This window comes from Macrobrachium nipponense, chromosome 17, assembly GCF_015104395.2.
Source record: "Macrobrachium nipponense isolate FS-2020 chromosome 17, ASM1510439v2, whole genome shotgun sequence".
NCBI classification, from domain to species: domain Eukaryota; kingdom Metazoa; phylum Arthropoda; class Malacostraca; order Decapoda; family Palaemonidae; genus Macrobrachium; species Macrobrachium nipponense.
This window is the reverse complement of record NC_087210.1, coordinates 89,483,142-89,497,902: the sequence shown is the minus strand read 5'-3', so window position 1 is coordinate 89,497,902 and position 14,761 is coordinate 89,483,142. Positions and strand designations below refer to the sequence as shown.

Genomic DNA, 14,761 nt, shown 5'->3' with positions numbered 1-14,761 from the left:
CTTCTTTAGCTCTCCCCTTTGTAGCCATTGCCAATTGTCATCGCTGGCTAGTTCTTTAGTCTGTCTCATGTATTGTCCGTGCATTGGTTTGTTGTGCCAGTCTTCTGTTCTTTCTGTCTTTCTCCTGTCTCTGTATATTTCTGGGTCTTCGTCTACTTTATTAGTCCTTCTTCCCATGCACTCTTAGCCACTCGTCTTCACTGGTTTTCAGATATTGCCCCAGTGCTCTGTTCTCAATGTTGACGCAGTCCTCTATACTTAGTAGTCCTCTCCCTCCTTCCTTTCGTGTTATGTATAGTCTGTCCGTATTTGCTCTTGGGTGTAGTGCTTTGTGTATTGTCATTATTATTATTATTATTATTATTATTATTATTATTATTATTATTATATGTCAATCTTTTTCCACTACATGTCGGAAACATTCAATGGATTAGTTTTTAATGTTCAAAATTTTAATTGAGTGATTATTACAATTTCTTCGCCAGTTCAATTATCTGATCAAATGATAAAAGACTGAAAATTATAAAGTGGGATGGAATTTGGGCTTCCTTGGAAAAGTTTTATTATTTTTTTTTTTCCAAATACCGAATCGTCCGTGAACTTATATCAAACTTAACAGATTTTGATTTCCGATTGCTTTCATGTTCAGAAATACATGCAAGTGTGATTTACCGACGCACAGATAGTTTGTAATTAATGTAACGTAACGTCCATTGAATAGTGAGAGATGTGTATTTCTGGTGATAGAAGTTCACTTTCGACGTGGTTCGGAAGTCACGTAAAGCCGTTGGTCCCGTTGCTGAATAACCACTGGTTCCATGCAACGTAAAAACACCATACAAACAAAAGTAATGCATCGCAACGAGATTTTTGTTCTATAAATTAACGAATGATTGCTTATAAGTCCGCTTAAATTCGCTGATAACTTAGTAACCATTTGGTAGGATTCGCTGATGATTTATTAGGCATGTGCTAGAATTCGCTGATAATTTACTAGGCATTTTCTAGAATTCGCTGATAATTTACTAGGCATTTGCTGGAATTCGCTGATAATTTACTAGGCATTTGCTAGAGTTCGCTGATAATTTACTAGCCATTTGCTGGAATTTGCTGATAATTTTCTATGCATTTGCTGGAATTCGCTGATAATTATTTACCAGCCATTTGCTAGAGTTTGCTGATAATTTACTAGCTATTTATATTACACTTCCTAATGAGCACCATATTCTTTGGAAGCTTGAATTTCAAGTCAGTGGCCCCTTTTGTGGGCTTGTTCCGTATGAAGAGGGTTCATATCCTGATAATAATAATAATAATAATAATAATAATAATAATAATAATAATAATAATAATAATAATTCATTTACAAATTTACTCTTTCATTGATTTTTTTTATGGGATGGTCCACAGGTAGCCAACCTGAAGACCTGATCAGGCTCACTCAGCCATTTCTAATACACTTACATTTACAGATTTACACACTCGTTTACAAATAACGTAAGACCATAAATTGATTTTTTTTTTTTTTGACGGGATGGTTGTCCTGCTCTTCTTTGAGAGGAAGGGATTTACCAGGCTCTCGACAGCTGGAAAAGGTCCGAGACATGGAGGAATTTCGAAAAAAGGGGCTGGTCGAGAGTTCTTTTAAGCTCTTCGGTGTGACAGTAGGGATGGTACTGAGGGACACTCGATCATCCCAAAGTCAGTCAAGTGTTTGGGCGAGACACCTACTTTATAGTCATTTTTATCATAATTATTTGTATTATTTGCTTTCTTTCCTTGACGTAACGGGTTTAGCTTTGGCGTAATTAGAAATTGTTGGGTCTTCTAGCGTATGGGAAATATTTCTACCCAAACTTTTTTCTGAATTTTTAAAAAATTTAGAATTTTTTAAAAACAAAAGGTTACTTTTTTAGTCGTAGACCAAAATAATAAACGCACTCGTATGGGTGTATTTGTAAAGAAAGTATTCATCTGTATGGAATTCACGTAGAGACCGTGGTAATGACATGTGTACCGTGGAGTTTAATTCACTATATCAAGGTCCCTCCCTCATTCTCGGTATTCCCAGTATTAAACTATATACCCTTTGGATTTCCGTGAGAGCCTTAGTAGTAAAACTGTCGAACTGTGTACCTATGAAGCATTACTATAAGATCTAACTTGGCTGTTGCTAGTTGATAAGGTCTTCCTTAGCTTGTTCTAGTTCATAAGATCTAACTTCGCTGATGCTAGTTCATAAGTTCTAGCTTAGCTGGTGTTAGTTGATAAGGTCTTCCTTAGCTGATGCTAGTTCACAAGGTCTTCCTTGGCTAGTGCTAGTTCATAAGATCTAACTTAGCTGGTGCTAGTCGATAAGCTCTTCCCTAGCCTAGTGCTAGTTCATAAGATCTAACTTAGCTGGTGCTAGTTCATAAGATCTAACTTTGGTGGTGCTAGTTCATAAGATCTAACTTAGTTGGTGCTGATAAGGTCTTCCTTAGCTAGTACTAGTTCATAAGATCTAACTTAGCTGGTGGTAGTTGATAAGGTCCTCCTTAGCTGGTGCTATTTGATAAGGTCTTCCTTAGCTGGTGCTAGTTGATAAGATCTTACTGAGGTAGTGCTAGTTCATAAGGTCTTCCTTGGCTAGTGCTAGTTGATGAGGTCATACTGAGGTAGTGCTAGTTCAAAAGGTCTTCCTTAGCTGGTAGTTGATAAGGTCTTACTGAGGTAGTGCTAGTTCGTAAGGTCTTCCTTAGCTGGTGGTAGTTGATAAGGTCTTACTGAGGTAGTGCTAGTTCATAAGGTCTTCCTTAGCAGGTGGTAGTTGATAAGGTCTTACTGAGGTAGTGCTAGTTCATAAGGTCTTCCTTAGCTGGTGGTAGTTGATAAGGTCTTACTGAGGTAGTGCTAGTTCATAGGTCTTCCTTAGCTGGTGGTAGTTGATATGGTCTTCCTGAGGTAGTGCCAGTTCATCAGATCTTATCTGGTGCTAGTTGATGAGATCTTACTTTAGCTGGTGCTAGTTAAAACACCAGCGGGACTCCGGTGGAGTTGACGAGCTTAATATTTACTATATTATGGCGCGCGTTCCTCCCGCGTTTTGTGAATGCAGCTTGAGAGATGATACGCATTCGGGACTTGACAGCCAAACCACTTCCTCTTTGACAGTGAGGGATGCGAATCATTTTTGCGTCCCGCAATTTCGCCTGCCTTCCTGAAGGAGGAGGAGGAGGAGGAGAGACTAAAGAAGAAGAAGATGGAGACTAGATGAGGAGGAGGAGGAGGAGGAGGAGAGACTGAAGAAGAAGAACAAGAAGACGGAGAGACTAAAGAAGAAGAAGAAAAAGGAGACTAAGAGAGGAGGAGGAAAGAAGAAGACGAAAGAGACTAAAGGAAGAAGGAAGGAAAAAGGAGACTAGAGAAGGAGGAGGAGGAGAAGAAGAGACTAAAGAAGAAGAAGAAGAAAGAGAGACTAAAGAAAAAGAAGGAGAAGACTAGAGGAGGAGGAGGAGAAGGAGGAGAAGAAGCTAAAGAATAAGAAGAAGGAGAGACTAAAGAAGAAGAAGAAGAAGAAGAAGAAGAAGCGACTAGAGGAGGAGGAGGAGAGACTAAAGAAGAGGAAGAATGAGAGACTAAAGAGAAGGGGAGGAGAGAGAGGAGAAAGAAGAGACTAAGCAGAAGAAAGAGGAAGGAGAGACTAAAGAAGAAGAAGAAGGAGAATAGAGGAGGTGGAGGCAGGAGGAGAAGAGGACTAAAAAAGAAGGAGATTAAGGAGGAGGAGGAGGAGGAGAGAAAAGGATAAAGGAAGAGACAAAGAGAGAAGGTGAGTAAAAGGAAAAAGAAAGGGAGAAAGGTAGGAGGAAGGAGAGGAAGGAAGGAGGAAAGAAAAGCTAAAGAATAAGAAGAAGGAGAGACTAAAGAAGAAGAAGAAGAAGAAGAAGAAGAAGGAGACTAGAGGAGGAGGAGGAGAGACTAAAGAAGATGAAGAATGAGAGACTAAAGAAGAAGGAGGAGGAGGAGGAGGAGAAGAGACTAAAGAAGAAGAAGAAGGAGAGACTAAAGAAGAAGAAGAAGGAGACTAGAGGAGGTGGAGGAGGAGGAGAAGAGACTAAAAAAGAAGGAGATTATGGAGGAGGAGGAGGAGGAGAAGAGACTAAAGAAGAAGAAGGAGACTAGGAGGAGGAGGAGGAGAAGAGACTAAAGAAGAAGAAGAAGGAGGACTAGAGGAAGAAGAGGAGGAGGAGAGACTAACGAAGAAGAAGAAGGAGAGACTAAAGAAGAAGAAGAAGGAGACTAGAGGAGCAGGAGGAGGAGGAGGAGAAGAGACTAAAAAAGAAGAAGAAGAAGGAAGAGAGACCAACGCAGCCAACATCAGCAGCATCATCAGCATCCAGCGAGACAAGGAATGATGAGAGATTTGAAAAAGAGTAAGCGCCCGTCTTTGTTGCCATGTTTGCTCACGGTTCGCGCTCCCTTTATCGCTCGGCGATAGCCGGAGATACCCGGACCTCTCCCCTACCCCCTACAGCCTCTCCCCCCCCCCCTCTCTCTCTCTCTCTATTGGCCGGGTATTTTACAAATGGAGAAGGTTTAGGGCGCTGCTCAATCAGACTGACAGCCGCTAGTGTGTCACTCGAGAGTCGAGACTGACTGCGGGCTTTGTGGCTGTCAGGCGTCAGCGTCAGACCACGGCCGTGGTCAGACTCCCAGACTGATCGCCTTCCGAGATTTGGATAAATTTCTTTCCCAATTAGCCCGGGGGTTGGGGCGGGGGGAGATTTTCGGGGGAGGACTAAAGGGAAACATTATTTGGGAGTCCATTTCTTTCTAAATTAGCCCCCTGGCAGTTTTTCGGGTAAGGAATAAAGGAAAATATTGTTATTTGAGTGAAAGGAAGTTATTTTTTTCTACTGCCTGTCTCGAGAAATAAACAATAAAAGAAAATATTATTTATTGACGTACGTGGGGTGATTTATCCAGGCTTTGGAGAAATAATAAAAGGGAATATTATTATTTTTTGGGGGAAAGATTTTTTTTTCCCGCTGTCGAGAAATAATCAATAAAAGGAAATATTATTCACATCAAAGCAGGTTATATTTTTCCGTCCAGTCGAGAAATAACCAACAATGGGAAATATTATTATATTACTGGCCTTAAGGAAGGTCATATTTTTCCCGCCTGTCCAAAAATAATCCATAAAAGAGAAACATTCTTATTGGCGTGAAAGGAGTTTATATTTTTCTGCCTGTCTCGAGAAATAACCAACAAAGGGCAATAATATTATATATATTATTACTGGTGTTAAAGGAGGTGTTATTATTTGTCTGCCTCTCTCGGGAACTAACCAACAAAAGGAAATATTATGTGTGGGGAAATGAGAGGCGATTTCTTCCCACTGTCTCGAGGAACAATCAGTGGTGCTTGCAGACTTCATCATCAAGAAGAGGAGAGAGAGAGAGAGAGAGAGAGAGAGAGAGAGAGAGAGAGAGAGAGAGAGAGAGAGAGAGAGAGGTTAGCTTATAAAGCACTAATACCTTTTATGTAAAGGCTTCCGTTCTACAACGACCTGTCCTTAACTTGACCCAGCCCAAGACAAATGCACTTGCAGCGTTTTCATAATATCGATGATCCCGAGGTATAGATAGATGCACCGTTAAAGATTCTGCTGCCAGCATTTACATAGCAGTCCCCCTCCCATCCCCTCCCCCCTGGCACCCTAGTGTTCCTGAAATCAGTTTCGTACGTCGTGCTTGACTGAAAGATGCGTTAAGATGTAAATTGAGGTATCGCCGAATATATTGAATAAGAATTAAAGATTTTAGATATACGTTCAATTTTTTATCATTTTTTGTTTTAGTTTTTGTTTTTATATTTTATATATTTTTCCCGTCGGAGCTTTTTTCTCTGGAATGACGTCCGCCGAAGCAGAACGAGCAATGCGGCCGTTGTGCGAGCATCATCATAGCCCCCTTAATAGCATGTTCATTTAGCCAAGGCTACCCTGATTCGCCACGGGTTCGAAACTGTCTCTTTGCCTATTGACGATGACTGGCCGAGTGAAGAGTACTACTAGGTATACCGTCTGGGCTGGGAAGGAGTCGCATTTGAGAGAGAGAGAGAGAGAGAGAGAGAGAGAGAGAGAGAGAGAGAGAGCCAGCCTCGGGACCTCTCTCTGCTGGAACTCTTTGCGCTGCTGTGCGTCTCTCGTTTGAAAGTAAGAAATCGTTTCTTAATGATGCTTCCAAAAGACGGAATGGGGTCTCTCTCTCTCTCTCTCTCCTTTTGATGGGAGAAGGACTTGTGTGTGTTGTGTGTGTGTGTGTGTGTGAGCTGCTTTTGTGAATTCGACCGCTGGATATTTGCCCGGGGACTAGGGGCCGTAAGGGGGAGGGGTACTGGCGGGGGGAGGGGGGGGGGGAGATGGAGAGGGAAGGCGTGTAACCACACGTCCGATTCTCCGAGCGAGATGATGATGACGACGACGATTCCGCATAGTTTCGTCGTTACGTCACGTCGGTCGTGCGTCGTAGTGCGTCGTGCGATTTGGCGAGACGTTTTTTCATTTATTCTGCCAGTTCTCGGGGCTGTGACGCCCGTCGGAGAAGCGTCACTTACGCCAGACGCAGCTGAACGCTGAAGAAACAGCAGATACCTGGGATTCCGCGCAGAGTGGTTTACAGTGTTGCCAATTCCAGTATCAGCCCGATAGCACACACACACCCACCCTGCCCACCACCACCTCTACCTCCCTTCCTCTCTCTCCCTCCCTCATTTCTTCTCCTCCACCCTCCCCCCCTACTAAAGGCCCTTCATCATACATGCCCAAACCCCGCGGTTGTGCCCTGCCGTTGTAACATGGGGCCGTTCTTCGTCGTCGTCGTCGTGCTTGGTATTTGCTGAGCTATATTTTAACCATATTGTTTTAAAAAGGGGATGTTGCCTTCTTTATCCATCAGTGAGTGACGGGGTCGAGTAGAGCGCGCGCCGGCGTTTTCCTTCATTGTTTTCCTTTATTTATTTTTTTTTTTACGTTTTTCTTTGTTTTTTCTCAATCTTTTTTAGGTACTACGAAAGCAGCAGGAGGAGGAGGAGGGGGAGAGGGGGAGGAGGAGGTGGCTCGTTTGCATCGCCTACTTCTATAATTGTGGGTTAGAATGCGTAAAACAAAAAGACCTGTTATTGGCGAAATTACTTCGGAATTTTGGAAGTTTTGGGGAGGAGTTGGGCAGGGGGGTGGGGGGAGGTGGTAGGAGTTGGGGTTGGGGGCGGGAGGAGGGGTGAGTTCCGGCCAGTGCGGGTTTTCTTCTCGTTGGGTGTTGCTTTTTTTTTTTGTAGGCGCGATTGATGTTTGTTCCTTCGTGGGAAAATTGAAGGAAAAAATACAAATACGGCTGAATTATAAAAAAAGAATGTGTCGTTCTTTTAAGAAATTTAAAGACTTAATGATTTGTGTCTATATTAATGTATGTTTATGTATCAATGTTGGCGTCGCTGCTTGAAAGGTCGGCATTATTTATAGTTACGTTTCCGAAGAGAGAGAGAGAGAGAGAGAGGTCATCAGTCAGCTTTGCGACGGTGGAGGAGGGGGAGGAGGAGGAGGAGGTCTTGGAAGGGAGGGAGAGGAGGAGGAGGAGGTCTTGGAAGGGAGGGGGAGGAGGAGGAGGAGGTCTGGGAAGGAAGGGGGAGGTGAAGAGACGGACCCCCTCAAGGGATTCATTCTTTCAGGATCCACCACCACCACCAGTGCTATATTGGACTCTCTCTCTCTCTCTCTCTCTCTCTCTCTCTCTCTCTCTCTCTCATATTAAATATTTCAATTTAGAGTTGTCCCAATTCCTCACTTATTTTTTATTCCGTCTGCATGTTTATTTTCTTACGGTATTTTTTTTTTTTAATCTTATAGTTCGGTGTTTTTCTATTTTCGTTTTTATTTTCGTTTAGGTCTCGCTTTCAATCTATTTCTGAACTATAAATCTTTCATTTATTCGTTTGTTTTGCGTTGTCTGTCATTTGTCTCCATTTTGTGCCTGTCTCTCTCTCTCTCTCTCTCTCTCCTTTCATCTCATTGTAATGTATGTCTGTGTATCTGTTTGTTTTGCCTTGTCTATCATTTATCTGTAATTTGTATCTCTCTCTCTCTCTCTCTCTCTCTCTCGCTTCTATCATCTCCTCCTCGTAATGTCTCTGGCATTCATCTCCCAACCCTTGGGGTAATGAGTTTTTTTTTTTTTTTTTTTTTTTTTTTTTTTTTTTTTTTTTTTTTTTTTTTTTTTTTTTTTTTTTTTTTTTTTTAGATCTTAGGATATTTTCAAGGGTCCGTCAGTGGGTGGGTCCTTACCTCCGGCTATTGCAGCTCGGTACGAAAGAGAAAAGAAGAAAAAAATAAGCAAAATTCTCTAGTAATCAGTTAGTTGAATCGGTTAGTTTCCGTCAAAAGTTTTATTTTTATTTTTTTTTTTTTAGACGAATTCGTTTTGATGTTTTTTTTCAATGGTGTTTTCGGAGGGTACTTACAAAAAAAAAACGGGGGGGGGGGGGGGGGCAAAAATCTGTTCGTAAACCGAGTTATTTGATTCAGTTTTCGTCAGGAATTTGCTGTCGAAAGTAGATTTATTTTAGATGATTTTATTGATTTGTATTTTTTTTTCTGAAGTGTTTTCTCGGTACGAATAAGAAGAAAAAAAGGAGAAAAATCTATAGTAATCAATTATTTGATTCAGTTTTCGTCATGAATTTCCTGTCGAGCGTAGCTTTTTTTCAGACGATTTTATTGATTTGTAGTTTTTTTTCCTTATGGTGTTTTCTCGGTACGAAGAAGGAAAAGCAAGCAAAATTTTGCAGTAATCAATCAGTTGAATAAGGTAGTTCCGTCGAAAGTGGGTTTGTTTTCCTTCTCATTTTTTGTCGATTTCATTGATTTTCTTCGTGTCTTTTTTCTTATTTATTTTTTTATTCCTCCGTTATTAAATTTTTTTTCTATAAAATGGTCGCACTGAGAAGTTGTTCTTGCCTTTGCATGTTTTCAGTTGTTATAGATAACTCTTTCGTCCTTTCTCTACCCCTCCCCCCCGGCTCCGCACCGCCCCAATCTCCAGTAAAAAATGAAAAGTGATAAAAAAAGAAAAATAGCATTAAAGTTTATTCATTCTAACGTTCGAGATTCCGCGTCGAGACTTCTCGAATTAATGCGTACCGGTCTCTTCATACTGCTAAAAAAAAAAAAAAAAAAAAAAACGCTCTTGGGGCGTCTAACTCAAAGCTATTTGTTGAAAGGATTATTTAGCGTTAGAACATTATCATACTTCAAAAGATCAACCTGCATTAAAATCGTATTAGTATCCTTAATGTGTTCACCTGTGGGCAGCTCTGCGCGCTGAATAAATATGAAAGATGCATAAATACGCTTTTGGGCGTTGCTGGAGATCAGCGCCGGCATTATTGTTAGGCTCTCACCCGGCTGCTTCAACAGGTGTTGTGGGGTTGTAAGTGGTTGTTAATGATGTTGTCAGGGTTATTCGAATTGTTACATAACCGAAAAAAAAAAATGTCTGTTCCCCGGAGCGGGGGTTGGGTGTGTCGGTCCTCCTAGCTGCAACCTCTTTCATTCCTTTTACTGTACCTCCGTTCATATATTCTCTTTCTTCCACCTGACTTTCCTCCTGCCACACCTTTCAAACCTTCCTATTGTCAATTCCCGTTTCAGCGCTGATTTCATCGTAGGTCCCAGCACTTGGCTTTTGGCCTGAATTCTATATTCTATCATTTGAACAAAGGATTTACAATCCCCTTTTATGGTCCCTAAAGAAAATGTCTGATGCCCGTTTCGTGTATAGTGATTACATCGATAGTGTTCATCACTGTATTTTCGTAAACATCTGTCCACTTCTGATGTAAATTTTGTGTATAGTGATTACTACAGCGATATTGTTCATCACTGTATTTTCGTAAACATCTGTTCAGTTCTGATATATATTTTGTGTGTGTGATTAGTGATGGTGTCCATCACTGTATTTTCGTAAACATCTGTCCAGTTCTGATGTAAATTATGTATATAGTGATTACAGCGATGGTGTTCATCACTGCATTTTCGTAAAAATCTGCTCATTTTCTTAAGGTTTGAAAACTTTCTTAAAAGAGCAGTTTCTCAAATTCTTCCTCTTCTGTTCTAGAATGTTTGAAAAAATGAGGTAATACATGAGTACAGGGCTCGTAGAATTACGTCATTACCTATTTGGTCCAATTCATATATGATTATTTTGTACGTAAATGTTTTTAACAAGATATTTACACCAACAAACATTTTTGCTGCCACAAACTGGAGTCTTTTATGTGAGAAAAACAGTAAATATTTATTAAATTTCGTTCATCATTTACTTTGACTTAATATCAACCCAAATTCATTACATCAGCTCGACAAACGTGGTGTTAGTGTACCTGTAGAGAATCTTGTGTCAGAGGGAACACTGAGCTTGTGTGTGTGTGTGTGTGAGTGTGTGTGTGTGAGACTGCTAAAAACCTTGTGTCTCATGGTATTGAACTGCAAAGTGCCTGTCATGGTTCGCTTCCTCTCATGTAATGCTCTGTGTAATTTCGGGTACAGAAGTTATTTGTAACTTTGCCTAAATAAGAAAACAGCTTTTTTTTATATATATTTCTACTTTGCCACACCCTCTTTTCCCTGGGCTGCGTTTCTTTCTTTTTTTCCCACTTACATTCAGTATAATGTGGTCTTTTAGAAGTCCCCTTTTGCCTAATTGATGACATTTTTGGTTTGTTATACGTTTGTGATATTTTTCTGGTTTGCACTGTGTCCATAGCAATGTTCTCAAGATAATTAACTAAGTTATTATCATCTTCCCGTTTCTATTCCCGTGGGGAGAAATGCCGTCAGTGCACCACATGCTTTGCACTGTAAGCATTACATGAGGTTCTTTGCACCGTCCCTTCAACCCCTAGCTGCAGCCCCTTTCGTTCCTTTTTACTGTACCTCCGTTCATATTCTCTTTCTCCCTCTCCTGACAGTTGATTCGTATTGCAACTGCTTTGAGGTCTTCCTCCTGTTACACCTTTCAGACCTTTTACTGAATGACCTCGTAGGTCCCAGCGCTTGGCCTTTGGCCTAAATTCCATCTCTGATTCTGTTCTTCTTCCTCTGCCATGATCGTCCTTCTTGTTATCATCTTCGTCATCACGATCGTCCCGTCATCGTCGCTCGTCGTCATGCCAGTGCCCATCAATTGATGGGGGCTGCAGACTCTCTCTCTCTCTCTCTCTCTCTCTCTCTCTCTCTCTCTCTCCGAGTCTCCCCAAAACACTATAATTTGGGCAGACGTACATCTGCCTCTGTGCCTCTGTTGTGATTACGTTTTCCATCCTGTAATTCTCTCCCCCTCCCCTCCCCCCTCCCCCCCCATGATTTGTTACGTTACGTTCTGCTATGTCCGTCACACGTGGGCATTACGGGCGACTTTATAGCCTTGTCACCTTCGTCATGATCCTCATTATCAATTTCACAATCTTCATTATAATCGCTATGTAAATATACAATGCCCTGTTATTATTATTATTATTATTATTAATGCTCTTGGCATGTAATTTTCAACATGTCTGTGTGTCTTTCTGGAGATTTTTATTATTCTGTGGATAGAATGAGGAATTTTTTTTTGTTTTTTGTGACAGTTCTGTCTGTCCGTCCGCACGTTTCTGTCTTTCCGCACTTTTCTGTCCGCCCACAGGTCTTAGAAACTACCTAGGCTAGAGGGCTGCAAATTGGTATGTTGATCATCCACCCTCCGATCATCAAACATGCCAAATTGCAGCCCTCTGGCCTCAATAGTTTTTATATTATATAAGGTTAAAGTTAGCCATAATCGTGCGACTGGCAACGCTTTAGGACAGGCCAACACCGGGCCGTGGCTTAAAGCTTCATGGGCACGGCTTACACAGCAATATGTACGACAGAAAACCCGATTGCGCCGAAGTTTCACTTGTTTTCTTGCATTTAGTTCATGAGAATGCATGATGTTAAACTGTACAATTTGATGTGTAGATTTTACTACTTTTTAAAATGGCGAACATAATTTTCGTCGACACTTGAATTCGCGAACAACTGCGAATTTCCTTTCACTTGAGATTGCCGTCATTGGAAAGGGGTAAAATATTGGTAAAATTCTTACAGAATAAAATTAATTCAAAATGTCTTTGACAAGAGTATAATTTGGTGTTATTTTCATTTTATCCCTTTTTTCTATTCTCGTGTTTCATTTTATCCTTTTATTATCCTTTTGTTCTCCGGGTACTTTCTCTTATTTTTCTCTAGTTGCCCTTATCCGTTGCACATCCATTGCAAGTTGCATGCTGTTGTAATTGTAGCTTGTGTTTGACAGCTTTGCTTTTGTTGCGTGTGCTGGCGACATTTTTATTATTATTATTATTATTATTATTATTATTATTATTATTATTATTATTATTCAGTAGATGAACCCTATGAACATTGAACAAGCCCACCACAGTGAATATTAGGTGTTCATGCGAAGGAAATAACAGAAGGTAATGGGACATACAAAAAGATCACACATTAATTAAAAAACGAAAAAATAAATTAAGTAATTGATAAATAGGAAGCTTGAATTTCAAGTCAATGGCCTTTGGGTGGGCTTGTTGCATAGGAGTAGGGTTCATCTTCTGAGTAAATTGGTAATAATAATAATAATAATAATATCCAGCAACAGTGACGAATATATGGAACACTTATCAAGGGATTTTGATAATGGTATATATCAGGATAAAAGATTCAGGTTGATTCTGGTAGGATGGTGGTGTAAGGTTCGCTTGGTTGTGGTACCTACTGGTTGGCGGCCATTATAGAAAACGGACTGTAGTGCCTGAATGTGTGATGGGCAACTAAAGTAAATGGCCGAACCTCAGGAATGATTGCGGCCAATTTTACATTTGAAAGCAAATAAATGCTAATTGTGTTTTATATATGATATATATATATATATATATAGTATATATATATATATATATATATATATATGTATTCCTTTATGATCAGTAGTTTATTAGCTATTAATATATTTTTTTCTGTTCTTTTTCAGGAAAAACAAATTCGAGTTTCTCGCACGATTCCGATATTAGTCTGAGTACACACAGCGCCGATTTCTCGCTGACGCCACCTCGCTCCAGGAAGGCAGTCTCATTCCAAGGTAAGGAGAGAGAGAGAGAGAGAGAGAGAGAGAGAGAGAGAGAGAGAGAGAGAGAGAGAGAGAGAGGAATAGTGGCTGGACTATAGTCAACATGTTTGATCCCTCTGAGGAAATATGTTGGTATGTTGATTTATTTGTGTCGGTCTCAAAAGGTAAGTTGAGAGAGAGAGAGAGAGAGAGAGAGAGTTACTGGACTGTACACTAAATATTTGATCCGTTTTGGTGAATATTTTTGTTTTGTTCTCCCAAATGTTACTGTGAGTTTGTCATGTTTGTGAGTTTTAGTACTTTGCATTTTTCTACTCTTTGTTTTGTTATTAAATTTTGATGTAACTGTACCTGCTTTAAAAATGATGAAAAAATATTGCTTTTTCTTTTTTTATCAAGTGGGATTAATGTATTATATGCATTTGAATTCGTTTGATTATTTATTTTTTTTTATATTTCTAGCATTTTGTATTTTTTTCTTCCTACTCTATATTTTGTTATTTATTTTTAATGTAATTGTACCTGCATTGAAGTTATTCGTAGTTGATCAAGAAAAAATATTGTTTTAACTTTTCATCGAGTGGGATTAATGTAATATATGCATTTAAATTGGTTTATTTATTTATTTATTTATTTATTTTTAGTATTTTTAGTTCTTTTGATATTTCATTCGCAATCATTGCACAGAGCTAGTGATTCCCCGACTGTATTATTATGAATATTTAAATCTTTCAAACGTCAGTATTGGTAATTTAAATATTTTAATTATTAAAAGTAGGTCTTCACTTTATTTCCATCTTCCAGGAGCTTCTTTATGAAGCTTTTTAAAGGTTTTAAAAGGGGATTTCTGTAAAATACGTTTTTTTTTTTTTTGAAGAAGTAAGAAGTAGTAGTTTTTTAAATTACATTAGATTATCCAATTTTTACTAATTCGTTGGAAAGCGTAAACAACGGCAATAGGCTCGTTTATTTTATTTTTATTTTTTTTTATGTTTTCCAGGGCTAGAAATATATACAATATACTATTGATATATATATATATATATCTTATTATCGATATATAATATATATAATATATATTATACATATATATATATATATATATATATATCTAGTATATATATATATATAATATATAATATATAATATGTAATATATTATATATTAATATATATATATTAATATAAATATCGTATTTATATATCTATTATAGCATATATAATATATATATATATATACATTATATGATAATAATATCTATATAGATTATATATAGATACTATTTATTATATATATATCGATATATATATATATAGATATATATATATATATATATATAACTAATATATATTATTATAGAGATAGATATATATTAGATCTAGATATATATATATATAATATATATATAGAATATATATATAGATCTATATATATATATATATATATATATATAATATATATATATATATATATATAGATATCTATATAGATATATCTATATATATAATATATCTAATTACTATATCTATATATATACATGTATATGTCTATATATGTTATTATATATATATTATGATATA

General features: G+C 38.4%; 1 protein-coding gene across 2 annotated transcripts in view; it reads left to right on the top strand.

Moving 5' to 3' along the window:
• Positions 1-14,761, top strand: part of LOC135196462 (F-box/LRR-repeat protein 7-like) — a 409,207-nt gene that overhangs the window by 80,314 nt on the left and 314,132 nt on the right. For both annotated transcript variants that reach the window (XM_064223310.1, XM_064223308.1), the window contains exon 3: positions 13,086-13,193. In XM_064223310.1, coding sequence (XP_064079380.1) covers positions 13,086-13,193 — 108 coding nt within the window. The remainder of the gene's footprint in view (positions 1-13,085; positions 13,194-14,761) is intronic.